The sequence below is a fragment of the Esox lucius genome, chromosome 2 (assembly GCF_011004845.1).
Source record: "Esox lucius isolate fEsoLuc1 chromosome 2, fEsoLuc1.pri, whole genome shotgun sequence".
Taxonomy (NCBI): Eukaryota; Metazoa; Chordata; class Actinopteri; order Esociformes; family Esocidae; genus Esox; species Esox lucius.
In genome coordinates this window covers 14132678-14155799 of record NC_047570.1, presented here as the reverse complement: position 1 = coordinate 14155799, position 23122 = coordinate 14132678, and the positions used below count along the sequence as shown (strand labels likewise).

The following is a 23122-nucleotide window of genomic DNA, read 5'->3' as shown; positions in this document are numbered from 1 at the left end:
TCCAATATAATAGCAGAGTGTAACATTACTGTAATACCTAAACACCACAGCATTTGATTACTGCATCAATTGTCATTATTTTACCTATGAAGCATCCATGTAGCATCATTAGTTATTATTTTATCTGAATCTGTTTTAATTCAATATCAATTCTATTGAGTTAGGTGCTGTTTAAAGTACTGTAGCCTACAGGGTTGTTTTCAATGATGCACAGTAATCACATTTTAGAGCAGATGGTGAAAACAAACTGTTGCATAGCCTGCTTTTTATTAATTGAAAGTACTGTTGAACATGGAGCAGGAGCTTTGGGACCCTCACAAAAAAGTTGCATCAAAGGCCACTGCTTAGTGAGTGGGAGTGTGGCTATCATCATGATCAGTATTCACGGATATAAAAACAAAATAATGGTAAGCCTGCAACCTTCCTTCCTACAGTAGCTTAAACTATGCATGCATTATATAAAAACCAATGTCTCTATCTAGCAAATTAAATGACACTTTCTTATGTACCACTGAGCATTCATGTAAGTGAACAATAGGGGACCACACTGTTGGCTACATACAGTGGGGAGAACAAGTATTTTGATACACACGATATTGCAGGTTTTCCCACTTACAAAGCATGTAGAAGTCTGTAATTTCTATCATAGGTACTCTTCAACTGTGAGTGACGGAATCCAAAAAATCAAGAAAATCACATTGTATGATTTTTAAGTAATTAATTTGCATTTTATTGCATGACATAAGTATTTGATACATCAGAAAAGCAGAACTTAATATTTGGTACAAAACCTTTTTTTTCCAATTACAGAGATCATTCGTTTCCTGTAGTTCTTGACCAGGTTTGCACACACTTCAGCAGGGATTTTGGCCCACTCCTCCATACAGACCTTCTCCAGATCCTTCAGGTTCTGGGGCTGTCGCTGGGCAATACAGACTTTCAGCTCCCTCCAAAGATTTTCTATTGGGTTCAGGTCTGGAGACTGGCTAGGCCACTCCAGCACCTTGAGATGCTTCTTATGAAGCCACTCCTTAGTTGCCCTGGCTGTGTGTTTCGGGTCATTGTCAGACCAGTTAGTTTTTCTTTAAGAAGCCCTCCTGTTCTCCACTCATTACCAGTATTAACCGCACCTGTTTGAACTCGTTACCTGTATAAAAGACACCTGTCCACACACTCAATCAAACAGACTCCAACCTCTCCACAATGGCCAAGAGAGAGCTGTGTAAGATACATTTGTAGACCTGCACAAGGCTGGGATGGGCCACAGGACAATAGGCAAGCAGCTTGGTGAGAAGGCAACAACTGTTGGCGCAATTATTAGAAAATGGAAGAAGTTCAAGATGACGGTCAATCTCCCTCGGTCTGGGGCTCCATGCAAGATCTCACCTAATGGGGCATCAATGATCATGAGGAAGGTGAGGGATCAGCCCAGAACTACACAGCAGGACCTGGTCAATGACCTGAGGAGAGCTGGGACCACAGTACACTACGCCGTCATAGATTAAAATCCTGCAGCGCACACAAGGTCCCCCTGCTCAAGCCAGTGCATGTCCAGGCCCGTCTGAAGTTTGCCAATGACCATCTGGATGATCCAGAGGAGGAATGGGAGAAGGTCATGTGGTCTGATGAGTCAAAAATAGAGCTTTCTGGTCTATAATCAACTTGCCGTGTTTGGAGGAAGAAGATGGATGAGTACAACCCCAAGAACACCATCCCAACTGTGAAGCATGGAGGTGGAAACATCATTCTTTGGGGATGCTTTTCTGCAAAGGGGGCAGGACGACTGCACCGTATTGAAGGGAGGATGATTGGGGCCATGTATCGCGAGATTCTGGCTGACAACCTCCTTCCCTCAGTAAGAGCATTGAAGATGGGTCGTGGCTGGGTCTTCCAGCATGACAACGACCCGAAACACACAGCCAGGGCAACTAAGGAGTGGCTCCGTAAGAAGCATCTTAAGGTCCTGGAGTGGCCTAGCCAGTCTCCAGACCTGAACCCAATATAAAATCTTTGGAGGGAGCTGAAAGTCCATATTACCCAGCCACAGCCCCGAAACCTGAAGGATCTGGAGAAGGTCTGTATGGAGGAGTGGGCCAAAACCCTGCTGCAACCCTGGTCAAAAACTACAGGAAACGTATGATCTCTGTAATTGTAAACAAAGGTTTCTGTACCAAATATTAAGTTCTGCTTTCCTGATGTATCAAATACTCATGTCATGCATTAAAATGCAAATTAATTACTTAAAAATCATACAATGTGATTTTCTGGATATTTGTTTTAGATTTCGTCACTCACAGTTGAACAGTACCTATTATAAAAATTACAGACTTCTACATGCTTTGTAAGTGGGAAAACCTGCATAATCGGCAGTGTATCAAATACTCCCACTGTATATGTATGTCTCTTTACGGTATACACAGTACCAGACACATCTACTCATTCAATGGAATTTCTTTAGTTTTACTATTTTCCTCATTGTAGGATTATATTGAAGACATCAAAACTATGAAATAACACATAGAATCATGTAGTAACCAAAAAAGTGTTAAAGACATCCAAATACATTTCATATTGTGGCTTCATAGTAGCCACCTTTTGGTATCAAGATGACTATCATTTTGTCTGTACTGTAGTAGTCCATATTATGGCAAGAACCAGTCAAATATGCAGAGAAACAACACTCCATTACTTTAAGACATGGAGGTAAATAAATACATAATACTTTATTTAAGCATTCCAGGTGATCACGTCATGAAGTTGGTTGATAGCTTTGTAAGACTCAGCACATCAACGCCGAGTGGCCACTTTGAAGAATCTACAATATAAATGTATTTTTTTTGTTTATCACATTTTTGGTTATTACATGATTCCATTTGTGTTATTTCATAGTCTTCACTATTATTATACGAAGTAGAAAATAGTAAAAATACAAAAATACCTTGTGTAGGTGTTTCCAAACTTTTGACTGGTACTATATGTATTTTGTTTTTGATCCTTGTTTAAATGAGATATTTCAGTCACTGCTTAACAGGAATATGTCCTAAGTGAAAATGTATTTGTAAAGATGCAACATCAGTAGTTTTTGCTGTGTAATAATTCCCTTTTGCCATCAGGTACAGATTTTACTTCATAAGCACAGCTTGAACATTCCCTTGTCATTAGCATTTTGGTCTATTTAGAGTGAGTTTAAGGAATCCTTTTCCATTAAGTTCAGTCATTTCAATGAGCATCTCCGGAAAATGCTAACCAGTGTAATAACCAAACAAAGACAACATGGCACAAGTTTACCTGGTACCGCAAAAAGATCCAATAAAATACTACTCATACAGATATCTTTTGGATAAAAGCATCCGCTGGTTGACAAAAAAGTAAATGTTGTCTATCATCTTACCATCCAGCACGTCGTCTGGCCTCTTGCGTTTCTCGTACACCACGATGATGACTACCAGGATGAGGATCTCCGCTAACACCCCGAGGAAGGGCCACAAGGGTGCGAGGTGACTGCGTACCCGTAGGATGGACGACATCGACTTGGTTCCAATGTGATTGGTAGCATTGCATTGGTATTCACCAGGGTCTGAGGTGATGTTCAGGTTCATGATGTTTAACTCTGTGTAGTTGTCTTTGGTCGTAATGAAGAAGCGACCAGAGGAGTTGTCGATTTCCTGAAGAAGAGTAATGTAGCATTACATTTCCACAGATTTAGAGGCAATGTTATGATTACATCCCAGACATTGACAAAAGTCTATCTAGCCTGACGTACGAAGCTAAGGAGGAGACGTACCATGTATTTTGAGCCGTCCAGTTTACGCCACGTCCATGTGGGAAAGGGGTAGCCCACAGACTTACAGTACAACAGAGCACTCTGTCCCTCGTTCTTATTGTCACTTCGCTTATAGCCTATGATATCAGGTGCCGCTGAATCAAAGAAAAAAGGAGTGAAATACATTTCAGTACAAATTCAAACATTTAATCCAAGACATAACATGTTTTTTGTCAAATATGTAATTTTTCATTGGCTTGTATAAGTAATAAAGTGTCAGATAATAAAGGTGAATTTTGAGTTACCTATATTCATTATAGTACCATGAAGATGTTCAGATTATGGAAGATTGGGGAATGGGTCTAAGATTTACACTACCGTTCAAAAGTTTGGGGTCACTTAGAAATGTCCTTGTTTTTGAAAGAAATACAAATTATTTGTTCGAAATACAGTGTAGATATTCTTAATGTTCTAAATGACTATTGTAGCTGAAAACAGCTGATTTGTAATGGAATACCTACATAGGCTTCCAGACCATCAGTCCTGGGTTCCAATGGCACATTGTGTTTACCAATCCAAGTTTATTATTTAAAAAGACTAATAGATCATTAAAAAATACTTTTTCAATTATGTTAGCACAACTGAAAACTGTTGTGCTGATTAAAGAACCAATAAAACCTGGCCTTTTTAGACAAGTTGTGTATCTAGAGGATCAGCAATTGTGGGTTCGATTACAGGTTCAAAAAAACTTTGTCTCTAACCAGAATAAAAAGAGGAATGGGAGGCCCCGGTGCACAATGGAGCAAGAGGACAAGTACACTAAAGTGTCTAGTTTGAGAAACAGATGCCTGACAGGTCCTTAACTGGCAGCTTCATTAAATAGGACTGTACCCCCAAAACACCAGTCTCAACATCAACAGTGAAGAGGCAACTTCGGGATGCTGGGATTTTAGGCAGAGTTGCAAAGAAAACACCATATCTCAGACTAGCCAATAAAAAGAAAATATTAAGATGGGCAAAAGAAAAAATGACACACCTAGACAGTTCAGAAAAAGACACTGGACAGAGGAAGAGCTCTACTTGGAAGGCCAGTGTTATGGACAGACAAATCAATGTTTGAGGTGTTTGGATCACTAGGACACAATTATTTTAATTAAGGATAATTATTTCTAACCTTAGTCAATGACTATATTTCCCATTCATTTTGCTATATTTCCTATTCAAACTCATTTTATACATGTTTTCATGGAAAACAAGGACATTTCTAAGTGACTCCAACCTTTTTAATGGCAATTACATGAAAAAGTAAGTACACTCCCTAGAAAGTTACAAAGCGAATTTCTTCACTTCAACACTATTGACAGGTAAAGTTAATGTACTTCTACAAATATCAGTGAAAACAAGGTGCCATGTAATTGCATAGTGCACAAGAAAATAATTCAGCATTAGCTTCAACAGCTGGTGTTGCCCCCTTTAGCTGAAATATCTTAATATAACTGATTCTTGTAACTGTCTATCAGTCCCTTTTGTAGACTGGGAGAATTTTTTGCATGCACGACATGCTTCAAGTCCCCCCACAGCATTTAAATAGGATTGCGATTTGGGCTTTGACCATTCCACAACCCCTTGTTTTCTTCTTTTGGAGCCATTCTGTTGTAGTGTTGCTTGTGTATTTTGGATCATTGTCCGGCTGCAAGTCCCTCGTTTGGTACAGCTTCAGCCTTTTGAGAGATGGCGTCACATTTTCCCCATACATTTTCTGGTACAATATGGACTTCATGGTTGACTCAGTGATGGCAAGCTGGCCAGGCCCAGAGGCAGCAAAGCAGCCCCAAACCATAATGCCACCTACTCCATGCTTTATGGTTGGTGTAAGGTTAATCTGTTCGAAGGCAGTGTTTGGTTTTCACCAAACTTGTCATTTGGCATTGCAGCACTCATCTGTTCAGGGCACTGTGGCCCTCATTCATAAAACATGTGTATGATCAAATTTTATCTTAAAATGATTGTATTATCATTTCACTGACAGAGCAGGTATTTATCAATATTATCTTTATCTTATGCTCACAATCAAACTCAAGTCTTGTCAGAGACTGTAAACCAACGTCAAAATATAAGAATGTTTGTTGTGCAATAAGACCATCATTATCATGAAAAACAACAATCATAACAGCCTCATTAACAACAACCACAATTATAATAGTTAATATAAAATAAGATGACTAGGAATATAGCACATATAAACATAGATATCACTACCTTTTTTAATGTATGATTTATTCCTTTCACTTCATGCTGCATTTTTTATATATTTTTTCTGTTGTTCATGCATTTGGAAGGTTTGAATTGCTTTTTTGAATGTAATGCGCTAGACAAACTTGCTTGGCCTTGCTTTTCTTAAGTCACTCATGCCTATAGTGTCCACATACTTGGTGGATACTTATAATTTTGGTGGCTAGCATATTGATTAGCTAACAGGTCTTACATTGACTAGTGAGAGTATTAATAAATCAGTGGTTGTGGGTTGAGCAGTTACCCTAATAACGAACTGTCAAAAAACCTTCGTAACAAGGTAATGGAACTTTATAAAGATGGAAAAGGATATATGAAGATATCCAAAGCCTTGCAAATGCCAGTCAGTACTGTTCAATCACTTATGAAGAAGTGGAAAATTTGGGGATCTCTTGATACCAAGCCAAGATCAGGTAGGCCAAGAAAGATTTCAGCCAAAACTGCCAGAATTATTCGGAATACAAATAAAACCCCACAGGTATCCTCAGGAGAAATACAGGCTGCTCTGGAAAAAGACGGTGTGGTTGTTTCAAGGAGCACAATATGATACTACTTGAACAAAAATTTGCTGCATGGTCGAGTTGCCAGAAAGAAGCATTTACTGCGCTAATGCCACAAAAAAGCCTGGTTACAATATGCCCGACAACACCTTGACACGCTTAACAGCTTCCGGCACACTGTAATTTGGAGTGACGAGACCAAAATTGAGCTTTATGGTCACAACCATAATTATAGGCTGTAGGCCACTCGATTCACAATGTTGACATCAGCAAACCGCTCACCCACACAACGTCATACACGCTGTCTGCCATCTGCCCTGTACAGTGTAAACCGGGGTTCATCCGTGAAGAGAACACCTCTCCAAAGTGCCAGACGCCATCGAATGTGAGCATTTGCCTACTCCAGTCGGTTACGACGACGAACTGCAGTTAGGCCGTGACCCCGATGAGGACGACGAGCATGCAGATGAGCTTCCCTGAGACGGTTTCTGACAGTTTGTGCAGAAATTATTTGGTTCTGCAAACCGATTGTTGCAGCAGCTGTCCGGGTGGCTGGTCTCAGACGATCTTGGAGGTGAAGATGCTGGATGTGGAGGTCCTGGGCTGGTGTGGTTACACATGGTCTGCGGTTGTGAGGCCGGTTGGATGTACTGCCTAAGGCACACCTGTGCAATAATCATGCTGTCTAATCAGCATCTTGATATGCCACACCTGTGAGGTGGATGGATTATCTCTGCGAAGGAGAAGTGCTCACTAACACAGATTTAGACAGAGAAATAGGCCTTTTGTGTACATAGAGAAAGACTTAGATCTTTGTTGCATTTATAATTTTGTTCAGTGTAGTTTGATGATGACCCAGTAGATGAACTGATGCTCTGGCTGGATGGTGATGCTGCGAAGGAGATTGTGTCCGCTAATAGGGCCGAGACATCTGAGACGCAAAAGAGTATTCAGTGACCGCGCTGATTTTTTCATGGAGAATGACGAATGGTTAATTAGCGGTTTTAGCTTCTAATTTTTGCTGAAAGGTGTCAATTTATAGGTTGATGATTGCCAGAGGGTGACGGGAGCATATCCGATGTATCAATCTGCGATGAAATCTACACTCATTTCGACAAGGTACGTCTCTTCCCATGCTTGAATCTGGGATCTTTTCATGAATGAGAGCCAGTGATCCAACTTTCTAAGTACTTATTTACTTTTTCACATGACAGTAGCTATAGCATCTAGGCTTTTCTTAAGATATAAAATAATGATTTGTCGCTTGTACAAAGTCCAACTGAAAGGGTAATTCTTCATTCTAGTCCCTCTGATAAATACACATATTGGCTACAGTACCTATACCGTTTGGAGAGGTTGTTGTGGGGATCTGTTAATCACCACAGTATGGTGGATAGACAATGAAACGTTTTACTCTATTGTCCAGTTTCTTTGAAAGATAGAGCTCATGGTTTCCTGTGGCTTACTTCCAGCACTGTCTAGGTGTGTCATTCATTTCATTAAGACTAGTCAACAGTATGATTGACTGAGACTTTTTCACAAAGGTCATACTCTACAACCCAGTGACACCTTGGATTTTCACAGAGAATCCTTCGTTAAATTCTACTCTGGTCCAGGGAGATAACTGCCACAGCCTTTCACTAATCCCTGAAATTACGGTAATTCCTTCCATGCAATTAAGCAGGATCAAGGGAGAGGCTGGCCTGGAGCCGCAGTTTTTTCTGCAGCACACTGTGGCCATTGCCGTGGACGATCATGAAGCAGGAATGGCTGAGTTTCTAGTGACATCATCCTTCCTCCTCTAATTACGGGGGACACATGCTCTCTGACTAGTGGAGGAGGGGCCACATTTATCTGTCTGTGTTAATCCGAGCTCACTTCCACTGTGACTGACTGACAGCATGGAGGCTGACTGCCCTCTGAGTGGTGCCAAAACAAGCAGAACTCTTCAATTTCACACCCCTGGCAGCTCGTCTGATTACTGATCTACAGTGCTAGACTGTGTGTGTGTGTGTGTGTGCACATGTGTGTGTTTGGGTGTGTGAGAGTGCGTGTGTGTGTGTCTGTCTGTCTGTCAGAAAGATATCGCAGAAGGGACACGTTCTGTTAGTCTAAATCTCTGAAAAGTCGATAAGGCAGTCTGATTTATGTTGCCTATATTTAACACCTCCCATTTCTCCTGACTCACCACTGAGTTTAAAAATCATTTGAGCTCCAATGTGATGAATGTGTGGAATTAGGAATTATGACATTATCCTGTGGGCTTGTACAGTTGACTGAAAAGTAATACTGGAAAAAGTAATATTGGTGTAATTCATTCAAGTAAATCTACAAAAAATTATATATAAATAATATTTGTTACTAATATATAAAAATTGGGATGAGCAAAACATGCATTCTCAGAACATGTATCATCGTAGACAATAAAGTCCTGCCATTAGAAATGGCTGGGAGCGGATTCTGAGCCTTAATCCCACAGCACCATCACACAAGCCTCCATCTGTTGCCTCGCTCTGAGCTGAGAGTTGGAGAGATAGGAGCGCCAAGGACACTGCAGCCGGAGGGAGCTGGGGGGAGCTCAGAGTTCTGCTGCCAGGAGCATAGAGCACACAAGCTGGCCTGCATGGGCCCATCCACCAGGCCTAATATGGGACCTGGTGGAACAGACTGTACTGGATTTCAACTAAAATCCCTCATAAGATGCACATGGACACAATAATGTATTTCCGCTTACAATTATTTTTTGTAGCGTTTATTTTACCTATTTCTTAATCGGCCCCGAACTTTAACAATAAATACGAAATCACGCATTAGCATCTATTTAAAATACTTTGATTTTCGATCAAAATGACTGTTTCTGTATATCCTGTAAGCAGTCTGGTCCACAGGCTCTAACAGCCAGGGGCTGCATCCTCCCTGTCTGCCTCCCTCTCCACAGACCCAGGGCCAGGACCCTGAGGCTTGACTGGAGATGACTGTCATCACCCAGGCAGGAGGAACCAGCAGATCCACAGAGCATACACGGTCATCGCCCCCATTACATAACCAACCATCCAGGCAGGCAGCTAGCGCTTAACATAACCTCAGCAGGCATAACAATCAGGGCCACGCTCAGTATGCACCGCTGTAGCAATGTCACAACAAATTGGCTTAAGCATTGTACGTGTAGGCGAGCTTCTCTAGAACAGGGTGTTGGTAGTTCTTTCTCACCCAGAGGAAAATCCCCCTTTCCACTTAATGGCTGATATGCCAACTTGTATATTGGGCACATGGGTACAAGTTCTAGAAATGCCTTTGACATCAGTGAAGGATACGGAACAGTTGTCAGCAGTACTTTAACATTTGGCAGTGGTAGCAATGGTGCTCTGCATTTAGTTAGATGCACCGGAAAATAATATATAATATTAATTATATTGATTTACATCCACATTATATTGGACCTATATAATTTGTAGCTACATTTGAATTATGTTATGCTACAAGCTAAAACTGTAAAGATTTTTATTTATTTAAAAAAGTCGTTATGAATACATGTTATTGAAATTGCTACATCATTTGTGTAATGTTACATTTCTACATTGTGCTAAAGCCCTATTCTCAGGTATATTTTCTTAGCAAAGCCTTGACATTACAACAATTTGTATCTGGAATATTTTGAAAACTGTTCAGTGGAGAACAATTCACCTTTTTTTACATTTGTGTAATTTTCAATCTTGTAATTATTAGGAACTATTTTTGAAGCTAATGATTTCCTTTCATGTATATGGTCACATACAGACAGTAAACTAGGTGTTGAAAGACAATATATCTATGCAACATTGGGTTTAAAGAGTTACTATTGTAGCCAGCAAAAAATAAGTTGAATTAATTGTTAGACCAGTGTGTAAAGAGGAGAGAGTAGCCTGAAGAACGGGTTGTCTGTGTGAATCGAGTGTACAGAGAGGGCAGTGAAGACAGAACTCCATCTCTCCCTTCAGCTGTGCTGTCAGTGACTGGCAGGAGCTTCCAGAGGACAGGCTGTCATCATCACAGCACATCACCAGAGCAACATCTCAACGCCTGTCACTAGAAGGCGATCTGCCAACAGAAAGTTCTCAGAGCCATGTTAGGTACGGCGGAGGGCCAGATGACAGTATGGATTTAAATAGAGGCCATTTAAAGAAATTAACAGTCAAGCTGCCCAGTGTTTTTGACTAACTGGGCCCGGTTTCCCAAAGCACTGAGATGATAGTAAGATGCACGCAAGTGCATCGTTATCTTATCGGTGTGCTTCCCAAAAGCATAGTTACTTAAGTGGCACGTATCTATGCGTTACTATATCGCTCGTTAATTAACAAGTGTTCCGGACCACTTGTAGCTACCCCAGCTGAAAAATAACAAAACTTACTGATGGTTCCTCTCGTTAGTCCATTGTATCAGGCACTTTACTGTTTTTGTGAAATAGCGCCTCCCTCTACATGTGAGGAGTGATCGCAAACAGTTAATATTAAGGCAATAGAACTAATTAAAAATTAGACCAGTTTATTTAGACAAATTATATAATTAGTGCATGAGTGGATTTTAATGTAGTGATTTGAATGCAACTGGTCAATTTCACGAGTCTGAAACCCTGCATCATACCAGTACTGTACTTTGATGGATAGGTGCTGGTGCCTCTACCTTGTCAAGAAGAACATTGATTTATTCTGCTCTGAATGCTTGTTTTCTCTTGCGTTCCATTTTTATTCCAAACAATTAGAATGGATTCTCCCCACTATTCTTTCTATTCCCAGGTAACCAATCATGTGTTGATTGCTATGTTACTTGAGTAACATATATAGCTACCAGAGGAACTGATAATTGGATGTCACATGATCAGTTTCCGGAGATATGATTTTGATTGGCTGTAGTCCACCCAATTGGTTGTCCACCATAAATGTCACTACTTCTTCGAGTTTTACATTTTCTTATTGATGTTTGAGTAGTAGTAGAGTACATCGCCTATATTTTAAAACATATTCATGGCGTAATTTCATTCAAACCCCAAAGATGGCCTAATTCCATTCCAAACGGCCTTAACGTGGCACTTATGACACACTTTATAAAGTAGTTTGGGAAACAGGTGTGAGTCCATCTTTAGGCTACGTGCATCGTTAACCCCTCATAAGTGCCACGTTATCAGGAAACCGTGCCCTGATTAATATTGCTAAATGTGTCTTACCTTTTACTTCAATAGTGGCATTGGCGTTGGGAGCCATGTCAAACTTGTAAACACACATGTATTCCCCTGCATCTTCTGCCCTAGGTTTCTTGATTCTGCAACAAACCACACAATCATTAACTCCCAAACATTCAGTTCAGTCACTAATAACTGTGCGGCCTAGGGGGCCCCAGTGGCTTGTGGCTCTGTTGCACATACTGGTGCAGCATGGGTTCAAATCTGGCCAACTGCTCTTCTCAGATCAAATCTCTGCCTGAAAAAGATGTATCTTTCAAAAGGAACACAAAGCGAATAGCATTTCTCTGCTATTGTTTACAGAGACCCTAGAGGGTAGATTGTTGGGCACGATTCTGTGTTCTAGGTAGCCGGGGGAAAGGCGAGGTTAGGACAGAGCTGTCTGTTCTGGGGTCAGCTGTTTGTACAGTTCTGAGATGGAAAGTGACAGGGAGGGAGCTACCCAGCATGTAACCGCCTGTACCTGGCTGGCGGTGTTGAGGGGACTACTAGGGCTTCAGGCACTAGGCAGTACAGAGGACGGTTGCTCTGATGGCTATAAACTGCAACGGGTGCAGCTACTCATCCTGGGCTTTTTGTTTAGACATTTTCTGTCTGAATGTTTTCAATGTAAGACAGTTCTTCCTTCTTTGGGGACTGGATCTTATTGTTGATAGGGTGTGTAACCAATAAATGGGATGTGTGAGCTCCCCAGTAAGAGAACTGGTTGAAGTACTCACATGTACTCTGTAACCTTCTGCTTGGACCGTGTGTCTGTATCTGTTATTTCCACTCCGTTCTTCATCCAGAAGCTGTCTTTGTGGCCATCGTGGGCGTTGGTGAGGTTACACTGCAAGGTGATAGGGGGGCCTTTCGCTTCTGAGGGCAGAATGATCTGATCTGACGCGTTGATCTTGGGCTCTGAAATACATAGAGATACAGCCACCCAATTATCACAGAACTGAGGATCAAAATGATATCGGAACTATAGTCATGTTAAAAGCACACTGCTGCTGAGTGGGACCTGTGTGGGAGGAGGGGCTTCATGAACATAAGACAGGAAAAACCCACACGAAGTATACAAGAACATAAGCAAATAATAGGCTGCAGCATGAATATACATGCAGCACTCCTTATCAGTATTTTTATCATAATATCCTAATATTCTCAGAAAAAGTCCACAGAGTTTGACTATTCAGTAAAAGTACAGTTATGATTGGTCTCCCTACTGACCTTGTTTGTTTTCTCCCCCGTACCCACACTCCTCTGCATGGATTCATGATGAACACGCTTTATGACCATGGATAATCAAACTGACATGACAGCCTTGGAAACTATTTATTTGAAACGATGCCGAGGACAAAAAGCCTTTGACTTTCTAACCTCCTGAACCTAAACTAAGTACTGTTGTAATGCCCAATTCACACTGTAGCGCTCAGTGTGACTTCACCATCAATAACAGATGCATGCTGTACATTTGTAAACAGTAATTCAGGATGGCATTTGAAAAGGAAAAGTCTGATGAAACCTACAACATATCGTAAGATTATTCAAAGAGATAATTCAGTCCAATGGCTGCAATACACCGTAGCCACCACTAGCTGTTTTACTAGCATAATAATTAGACGTATTTGCTGACAGAGCAACACAACGGTCCATTTCTCAAGGACATATAGAAGGAGGCAGGATTTGTCATCAGAGGGAGCAGGCAGACAGCCTCTAGTAGTGAGGAAGCTCCCTCCATTATCTCTTCTCCAGGGCGTGCCAGCCATGGCAACTACAGAACCCCAGCGGAGAGGAGGGAGGAGCTGGGGGAGGAGTTTCAAATAATGTTACTACTGATGGTGGCCACAAACCTCTGGTAGAGGAGGGGAGGGTCACAGGGCCCTGGCTAGACTCTTCTATTAGCATTCATGGCACCTTCTCCTGCAGCTCTGTATATCCGATCACTAGGGGTATATCTCTCCCTATATCTTCCCCTCACCCTTCAGCTCTCGTCTCCCCCTTTCGATCCCTGCTTCAGGATCCCTATACAGGCCACTCACTGAGCCCACACATTGTGTGCATTCACTGAATATAAACAGACTACACAGGGATAGTATATCCGAGACAGCTGAATTAAAGTCACAGTGCTTTCTATAGGTTTCCTCAGCTCAGAAGGTCATTTTGTAGGACACCTGCTGAAAAAAGAAAAAGAAAAGAATGAATGGTGATGTCTTGCGCAGCACACAGGCACTGACCCACTTGGACACGTCTGTGTTTAGGATAGTCGAAGCCTCATGACAACTGTGTGCGTTGACACAGTAACCCTCTTTAGGCAGTGTAGTACATTCCATTATGATGCACATGTAGAGTCCTAAAGGATGCTGCCTGCCCTAAATGGGTATTTATTGCTGACCTAGGGAGGATGTTTGCCTACTTGATCAGTATGTTGAGCCAACTCCCCTTCCCCTGTGCATTAAACTCGGCAGCTATACCACAAAACAGGTTGGGAGGGGATCAATACCAAGTCACACGTAGGCCTGTAGAGATTCACTGGGGTGAGGACATCTCTCACCGTGGATAAAGATAAACAGTGAAGTGAATGATAAACAACCTGGTGAAGCGATGTTATTTATTTTATGCTAATGTGGTTGCTCACAGAAAAAGGTTTTCTTTATATATTATTTTATTCATTAATGCAGGTAATACACTTAAAAAAATAAAATAAACCTTGCGGTCAAAAGTTGTTTACACTATTACTTTCAATAACTTACCAGCAATTCTTGTTTTTCTAAAATGCTCTATGAGTTGGAGAACACCTTGGGAAGGATCTTGGACTATTCCAACATACAGATTCCTTTTGGATTCTAGATATTGTCACCCGAACACGGTTTCAATGGGTTTTGTCTTTAAAATCAAAACCTTCCAGCAAAACAATAAACTGTACACCAAACAAAGAATTGTCCATAAATCGCCATCTCAAGTCTTTGAACTTGAAACCTATTGGAAACCTGTTAGGTTAAATTCCATAAGCACCAGCCAATGACATGACTATTTGGAGTAATTGTCTAAAATCCCTCCCAATGCGTTCTCCAAATATATTCCAAAAAAAGGCTCAGTGTTTCTTGCCAGGTGAGGAATTGAAGGTTTATAATACATACTTTCAAACCTGAGAATTATTACTAGTTACAAAAAAATTATTTCTCTGAGCAATATGTCACCAGTATATGAAGACTTTTTGTGTTCATCTTTATCAACGGAGTACAAACTTTCTCACCAAACTCTAAATACTGAATTTAGTACAATGGGATACACTGCTGATGAAGTTGTACCTCAGCTATGGAGGTATTTTTTATGTATTAACAGTATTAGAGTTCATCAAAACGGCCTTCACGTTGGAATGGATCTCCAGATGGACGCACAATCACAAACTAAATGGCTAAAACAACACAATCACACATCTGAAATAATTCTCAAACAACATAGCTTGTTACATACATGGTACATACATTTCATGTATATAATGATAAGGTTAACTCTCAGTAATGACAGAATATATTGGATGACAAAAGGTCTGGTTTAGTTATTTTAGAGATTAGTAGGAAGAGAAATCTGCTCACACTTTCTTTAAAAAAGCAAATGTTTCATTTAGCTACTTTTTTCCAGTTAGAAATCTCTTCTGTAGGCCTAATGCCTACAATCCAAGCTACTGTTGGAGTGAAGTATAACATGAGATTAGGCAGTGTGTACATGCATCCCTTGCAGTCAGACAGTAACAGAGCAATGTGGTGCACACCACGTTTTAACAGACAGATCGTAGATGCTCAGGAGATGAAGGAGATTCCTCCTGGTGTAGGCCTCTGACAGTGTCTGGCAGCATGGGACTGACAACATTCCACATCTCCCTGTGCTCCAACAAACAGGCCACTCACTAAAGCAGGCACTAATTGAAAGGGTCAAGTTGACATTCAGATTGATTGAATGTTTGTATGCAATACAGCAGAGGCAGAGAAGATAATGTCATTACTGATTCATGCTTGAACACTTAATAATGGCTAAGAAGGCACAAGGTCATGTAGTACACAGGCAAGTCCAGAGAGAGGCAGTCGGCTGATAGTTGCAGCAATGAATCCAGTTATCTCAAATCTAAAAAGGCAAAAAGACACTTAAGACCCTCACTGGGTTCTGTCATTTATTGAATTAGCAGTATAAAACAAGTAATGAGTTTAAAACAAAAGGCACTAATTGCACTTGGACCGCTACCTCCTTGTGACTTCTTACCTTCCATCTACCCCTTCCTTAGGACTAGATGCAAAACTAAGTGGCAGAACTTCAAAGCACCGCAATGTTGCCTAGGCTGAATAGCGTAGGATTATGCCTGGCTTTGAAGTAAATACAACAACGCAAGAGATAGTCAAAATTAAAACAAAAACACCATATCCTGAAATGGATGATATTTGGTATTTTTAGAGAGTAGGGAAAGAAACTTAAAAAGGTCAGAGGACACATGAGACAGAGGAGTGGCCAGAATGGCTTATATGTAGGGAAGTCTGGTGTGGGAGGAAAGGTAGCAGTTGGAAAGAGACTGGGGAGGTTTCTGGGTTTGTGGTCATCTACTACAAGATGCTCAGGGTTTTGGGGGAAGAAGGATCTTAACAGAATTAAGAGAATCCTCAAATTCAGCAGGGGGTGGAAGGGAACACGAAGAAGTTATTCAAATGAAATAAAAAATAAAAACACACAACTTAAACTTATGTTTGAGGAAATACTATGTCTTCCATTTCTTATACAGAAATAAAAAGGCTTTTTGAAATACAGTAGGTGCTGTTTTATTTCTGTCCCTACCAGAGACAGCTGTGGTGTGGGAATGAACTGAGAGGGCACTTTAACGGACTGGGCTGGGAGGACAGCAGGGGTTGGTTAGTTGTTATTTCCTTTACCATCTAGGTATTACAGGACATAGACCACTCACTCTGCAGCACCGAAATGGTGGCCTGGGCGCGGATCCAGCTGATGGCGGGGTTTTGGCGCAGGTCGTTGCGCCGTGGATCGTTGCTGGCCCGGCACTCGTAGGTCCCAGAATCCTCCAGTGTGAGGCGAGTGATGCCCAGGACGCTCACCCCATTGTTGCCGTAGGCTGTGTTGATGGACACACGGCGCTTGCGGGCGCCATCCCACAGCTGCTTGAAGGAGTCAGCACGGTTGATCTCCGCGTACCACCACTGGATCTCTGGGGTGGGGTTACCGACCACATCGCAGTACAGCTCAAAGGTGTCCCCCGTGAGCTTAGTCTCAGACATTGGCGACTTCACAAACCCAGCTGGAGAGGAAAAGTGTGTTGGGGTGGCAGGGGAGGTGAGAAGGGTAGAAAAGGGGTTAGAGTGTGGGGGGACGGGACGGTGGAGAGGCCAGGAGATGAGAGGTCAGCGGATGGAGAGGCCAGGGGATGAGAAGTCAGTGGATGGAGAGGCCAGGAGATGGAGAGGCCAGGAAATGAAAGACCAAAGGAATGGGGAGGCCAAGGAATCGAGGACATGGAATGGAGGTCGGGGGACGGAGATGCCAGGGAATGAAGAGGGCAGGAGATGGAGAGGCCAGGAGAAAGGGAGACCAGGGGATGGATAAACCAGGGGATGTAGAGGCCAGGGGAATGAGGGAAGAGGAAATCAAAAAGGGATCAGTTGGAAACAAAAGAAGAGGATGATTAAAGGCAAATCAAGAAGAAAGCAATCCACAAAGCATAAAGTAAAGATATTTATGTGAATGAGAAACAGGTTAATGGCCCCTGAAACCTCAATGTGTCACTATCCAGTGTTACTTCACTTTACTGAACTAATCATGCAACCGTGAAGACATTTCATTTATGGGCATTTTTGTGAAGGAGGTGGGTAAATGCAAGGCTCAAAATTAAAAAGACTGATAAACAGCATTCACCCTATACAACAGCACCCCAGAAACATAACAGAAAGGGAAAATCGGTCTTTGAGACACATCCCCAATTTTTCTTTATTCGAGAGCAAGTGAGATGTCTTGCTTTGGGGCAGCCCCTCAGTGGTGTGGGTTCAATAACCAGGCATTAGGGGATATTGGCCGTGCCTGGATAAAAAAATTCTGCTGTCTTGCCTTCTGAACTTTCTTTTGAGTACACTAATAAGTATATGTCAGACTGTACTGTGGTATTCAGTGGCTTCCCTGTTATTACTGGGGTACGAAAACAAGGTAACAACCATGTATGTAAAACTCTGTCACCAATAACCAAAGAGAACGGCAGGAAAATGCACAATGGTCCTTTACAGAATCTGGTGGCCCATTGGGATAACCAATGAGTAAGTATCTTGAAATCTACAATAGACACAACCTTCATACTAACAGCCTATTTGTAAGGGTTGCAGAAAAAACTGTGTTTTTAAGTATCCAACAAATGTATGCACCTTGAGTTGATAAATGGCATTGGCACTTGGATTGGAACCAGTTGTTATGGTCAGATGAAACAAAAATAGATTTATTTGGCCATGCACATCAGCGGTTGAATATGCCATTTACAGAAGGTCGCAGATGTGGAAAATAACTTACTGTAAAATATGGTGGGGTATTTTTGAGGTTACGGTTCTATTTTGCTTCCACTGTTCCTGGGCCCATGTTAAAGTCGAAAGGACAACTCTACCACATCCCTGGATGTTTATGCCTAAAACCTGTTTTGTCTGACATAAGGCTGAAACTAGGCCATGAGTGGGTCTTCCAGGAAGACAGTGATCCCATGCACACATTCAAATCCATAAAGGAATGGTTAATTGACAAGACAAAGGATCCCTTCCAATGTTTGGTGCAAAAATAAAACTATCTACAAAAGTGCTGTTATCCAAAAGTGTAGAGGATGGTGAACAAAATAATGAAAAATGACATGAGTAAATGATTAGTAAAGAAATGTCATACCACCAATTTCATAACCTTTCCTGAATGCCAATATTACATGTTTACGCCACATACTAGTTTATTAGATTCAACATTAAACCTGATAGTCAATTAAACATAAAGGTTAACACCTGTGAGTTACTGAACAAATATTGCATTAGTGGAAGCATTGTCTTTCCTGTATTGCTTTGATGTGAGGATAACCAGACAGGTACAGAGAGGGATTCTTTTTTTTTATCCCCTGCTGATTCTGTTTGTTTGCCAACTGACAAAGAAATGATCAGTCAATAAGTTTAATGGTAGGTTTATTTGAACAGTGAGAGACAGAATACCAACAAAAATATCCTGAAAAACGCATGTCAAAAATTTTATAAATTGATGTGCATTTTAATGAGTATTCCACCCTTCTGCAAAACAGGACTTAGTACTTGGTGGCAAAACCCTTGTTGGCAATCACAGAGGTCAGACGTTTCTTGTAGTTGGCCACCAGGTTTGCACACATCTCAGGAGGGATTTTGTCCCACTCCTATTTGCAGATCTTCTCCAAGTCATTAAGGTTTCGAGGATGATGTTTGGCAACTCGAACCTTCAGCTCCCTCCACAGATTTTCTATGGGATTAAGGTCTGGAGACTGGCAAGGCCATTCCAGGACCTTAATGTGCTTCTTCTTGAGCCACTCCTTTGTTGCCTTGGCTGTGTGTTTTTGGTCATTGTCATGCTGGAATACCCATTCACAACCCATTTTCAATGCCCTGGCTGAGGGAAGGAGGTTCTTACCCAAGATTTGACTGTACATGGCCCCATCCATCGTCCCTTTGATGCAGTGACGTTGTCCTGTCCCCTTAGCAGAAAAACACCCCCAAAGCACAATGTTTCCACCTTCATGTTTGACGGTGGGGATGGTGTTCTTGGGGTCATAGGCAGTTCCTCCTCCAAACACAGCGAGTTGAGTTGATGCCAAAGAGCTCGATTTTGGTCTCATCTGACCACAACTCTCACCCAGTTCTCCTCTGAATCATTCAGATGTTCATTGGCAAACTTCAGATGGGCCTGTACAAGTGTTTTCTTGAGATTAACAGTTATTTTGTGTTTCTTCCATTTGAGAATAATCGCACCAACTGTTGTCACCTTTTCACCAAGCTGCTTGGCGATGGTCTTTTAGCCCATTCCAGCCTTGTAGGTCTACAATATTGTCCCTGACGTCCTTGGACAGCTCTTTGGTCTTGGCCATGGTGGAGAGTTTGGAATCTGATTAATTGATTAATTCTGTGGACAGGTGTCTTTTATACAGGTAACAAGCTGAGATTAAAAGCACTCCCTTTAAGAGTGTGCTCCTAATCTCAGTCCGTTACTTGTATAAAAGACACCTGGGAGCCAGAAATCTTTCTGACTGAGAGGGGATCAAATACTTATCTCACTCATTAAAATGCAAATCAATTTATAATTTTTTTTTGAATGGCATTTATCTGGATTTTTTGTTATTCTGTCTCTCACTGATCAAATAAACCTACCATAAAAATTATAGACTGATCATTTCTTTGTCAGTGGGCAAATGTACAAAATCAGCAGGGATCAAATAATTTTTTTCTTAACTCTATGTACAAAGCTCTCTGTTTACAGAAGTGTTTCGATGGTTTACCACATAATAGGAACTGATGTTGTGTGCTGTGTCATTTCTGTCAAAGTGCACTGCTGGATCTGATGCAAAGTCATGTGACTACTTAGTAACACTGGCTGAGTATATTTTCCCTCAAGCCCTATGTGTCTCCATGAAACCCTGATGCGTGCTGTATGTACAGACTGGGTCGCACAAATCTGATTTCAATACATTTCTTTGGTTATACACAAATCCTGGATGGAGATAATTTTTTTTAATCATCTTAATGGGTGAAAATATAAATGTATATATAAATGTGGGACACATCCAAAAGACACTCCTATAATCGCTCAATCTGTATCGGAGTGGAATACGCGGTGATGTAGGAAGTCTTGTTACGTTGGATGTCTGGTAATCATTAGGAAGCAACTAAATACATCTCACACTGGCATTGAAACAATTCTACTATCACCAGTAAGAGTACTCGTTTGGTGGAGAGTGCTAGGTTAGTTACCAGGTACCCAACATTTAGTCAGTGAGTTTACACCGATCAGCCATAACATTATGACCACCTGCCTAATATTGTCTAGGTCCCCCTTTTGTCGCCAAAACATCCCTGACCCGTTGAGGCATGGTCTCCACTAGACCTCTGAAGGTGTGCTGTGATATCTGGCACCACGACCTTAGCAGCAGATCCTTTAAGTCCTGTAGGTTGCAAAGTGGGGCCTCCATGGATCGGACTTATTTGTTCAGCACATCCCACAAATGCTCAATTGGATTGAGATCTGGGGAATTTGGGGGCCAAGTCAACACCTTGAACTTGTTGTGTTCCTCAAACCATTCCTTAAAAATGTTTGCTTTGTGGCAGGACGCTGTGATGGAATTTTGGAGGTAAAGACCAGAATATTGTTTTAATATTATTTCTACTTTCTTAAGTTGGCAGTTTTGAATTCTCTTGTCTTTTATATTCATTTATATGCATGTATTTTTAGTATGCTGTGAAATGTTTACAAGTCACAATGAAGGCATAAGCGGTGTGTCTTAAGTTGCGGAGGAATGTATGTTTTGTTATTTTAAGGTAATGAGTAGGGGGTTTCAAAGGACAGGGGACTATAGAACTTGGTAGTAGGACTGAGGTTAGGGCTGTCATGATATCAGTGTCACGTCCTGGCTGTGCCCCTAGCCATCTCTGCGCTGGGCTCGGGGCATAGCCAGGACAGGACAGGAGGTGGCCTTTAGCCACCTCTACTCCTTTTTTTGGTTTCCCCAATTGGAGGCAGGTGTTAGTCATTGCCTCCAATTGGGGACCCTATTTAAGTGTAGTTTGTAGGCCCCAAGGCGTGGTTCATTTTGGTTTTGTTTATCCTGTGTAAGGAATACCCACGTCACTGGTTGCTGCTTTTTTGTTTTGTTGGAGTCCTGCATTCTTTATTTTGTATTAAATGGATTACCTTACCTACCTCTACTCTGCGCCTGTGTCCTCTTCATCCCACGACCGTGACAGAATGAACCACCACCAAGAGACACAGCAGAAATGGACGGTAGGGGAACTCCTCGGTTGGCCGGACAGCGACACCGAGGAGGAGGAGAACCCCTACTGTCCTCTGCGGCACACCGGGCCTCCACAGCATCCACCCCGGAGGAGACGTCGACGGAGGCGACGTAAGCAAACCTCCGTGTGTCCGCCCCAAGAATTTCTTGGCGGGGTGCTGTGGGGGCAGGCGGAATGGAAGGACGCGGCCGTGCCACCCGTGCTCACGTGTGGGGTAGTCCAGGTGCCCCAGCCCTGCCCGGTGCCAGCTCCTAGGCGTCGGGCAACAACGCCGGGGGGGCCTATGAGGGCTTTCCCTGATGTTGGGAGATGTGAGGACTGGTGGGGCTATCGGGACCCGCCGTACCGGTTCTCGCAGCCAGCGCCCCCTGCTGCCCGGGAGCCGCAGCCGGCGCCGCCAGCGCCCCACACTGCCCGGGAGCCGCAGCCAGCGCCCCCCGCTGCCCGGAAGCCGCAGCCTGCGCCCCCCGCTGCCCGGAAGCCGCAGCCTGCGCCCCCCGCTGCCTGGGAGCCGCAGCCAGCGCCCCCCGCTCCCTGGGAGCCGCAGCCAGCGCCCCCTGCTGCCCGGGAGCTGCAGCCAGCGCTCCCCGCTCCCTGGGAGCCGCAGCCAGCGCCGCCAGCAACCCCTGCTGCTTGGGAGCCGCAGCCAGCGCCCCCCGCTGCTTGGGAGCTGCAGCCAGCGTCCCCCGCTGCCTGGGAGCCGCAGCCAGCGCCGCCAGCGCCCCCTGCTGCCCGGGAGCCGCAGCCAGCGCCCCCCGCTGCCTGGGAGCCGCAGCCAGCGCCGCCAGTGCCCCCTGCTGCCCGGGAGCCGCAGCCAGCGTCCCCCGCTGCCTGGGAGCCGCAGCCAGCGCTCCCCGCTGCTTGGGAGCCGCAGCCAGCGTCCCCCGCTGCTTGGGAGCCGCAGCCAGCGCCCCCCGCTGCTTGGGAGCCGCAGCCAGCGTTCCCCGCTGCCTGGGAGACGCAGTCAGCGCTGCCAGCGCCCCCCGCTGCCCAGTGGCCGCAGCCGCCAGCTCCTCCCGCTGCCCAGTGGCCGCAGCCGCCAGCTCCTCCCGCTGCCCAGTGGCCTCAGCCGCCAGCTCCTCCCGCTGCCCAGTGGCCTCAGCCGCCAGCTCCTCCCGCTGCCCAGTGGCCGCAGCCGCCAGCTCCTCCCGCTGCCCAGTGGCCTCCGCCGCCAGCTCCTCCCGCTGCCCAGTGGCCGCAGCCGCCAGCTCCTCCCGCTGCCCAGTGGCCTCCGCCGCCAGCTCCTCCCGCTGCCCAGTGGCCTCCGCCGCCAGCTCCACCCGCTGCCCAGTGGCCTCCGCCGCCAGCTCCACCCGCTGCCCAGTGGCCT

At 43.5% G+C, this 23122-nt stretch overlaps 1 protein-coding gene across 5 annotated transcripts in view; it reads right to left on the bottom strand.

Annotated features, from left to right (window-relative positions):
• The window catches only part of nptnb (neuroplastin b), a 43845-nt gene that overhangs the window by 5675 nt on the left and 15048 nt on the right, over positions 1 to 23122 (bottom strand). For all 5 annotated transcript variants that reach the window (XM_020055942.3, XM_020055934.3, XM_010878944.5 and 2 more), the window contains exons 2-6: positions 16704 to 17051; positions 12490 to 12670; positions 11756 to 11850; positions 3785 to 3918; positions 3392 to 3665 (exon numbers count right to left, since the gene is read on the bottom strand). In XM_020055942.3, the coding sequence (XP_019911501.1) occupies positions 3392 to 3665; positions 3785 to 3918; positions 11756 to 11850; positions 12490 to 12670; positions 16704 to 17051 (1032 nt within the window). The remainder of the gene's footprint in view (positions 1 to 3391; positions 3666 to 3784; positions 3919 to 11755; positions 11851 to 12489; positions 12671 to 16703; positions 17052 to 23122) is intronic.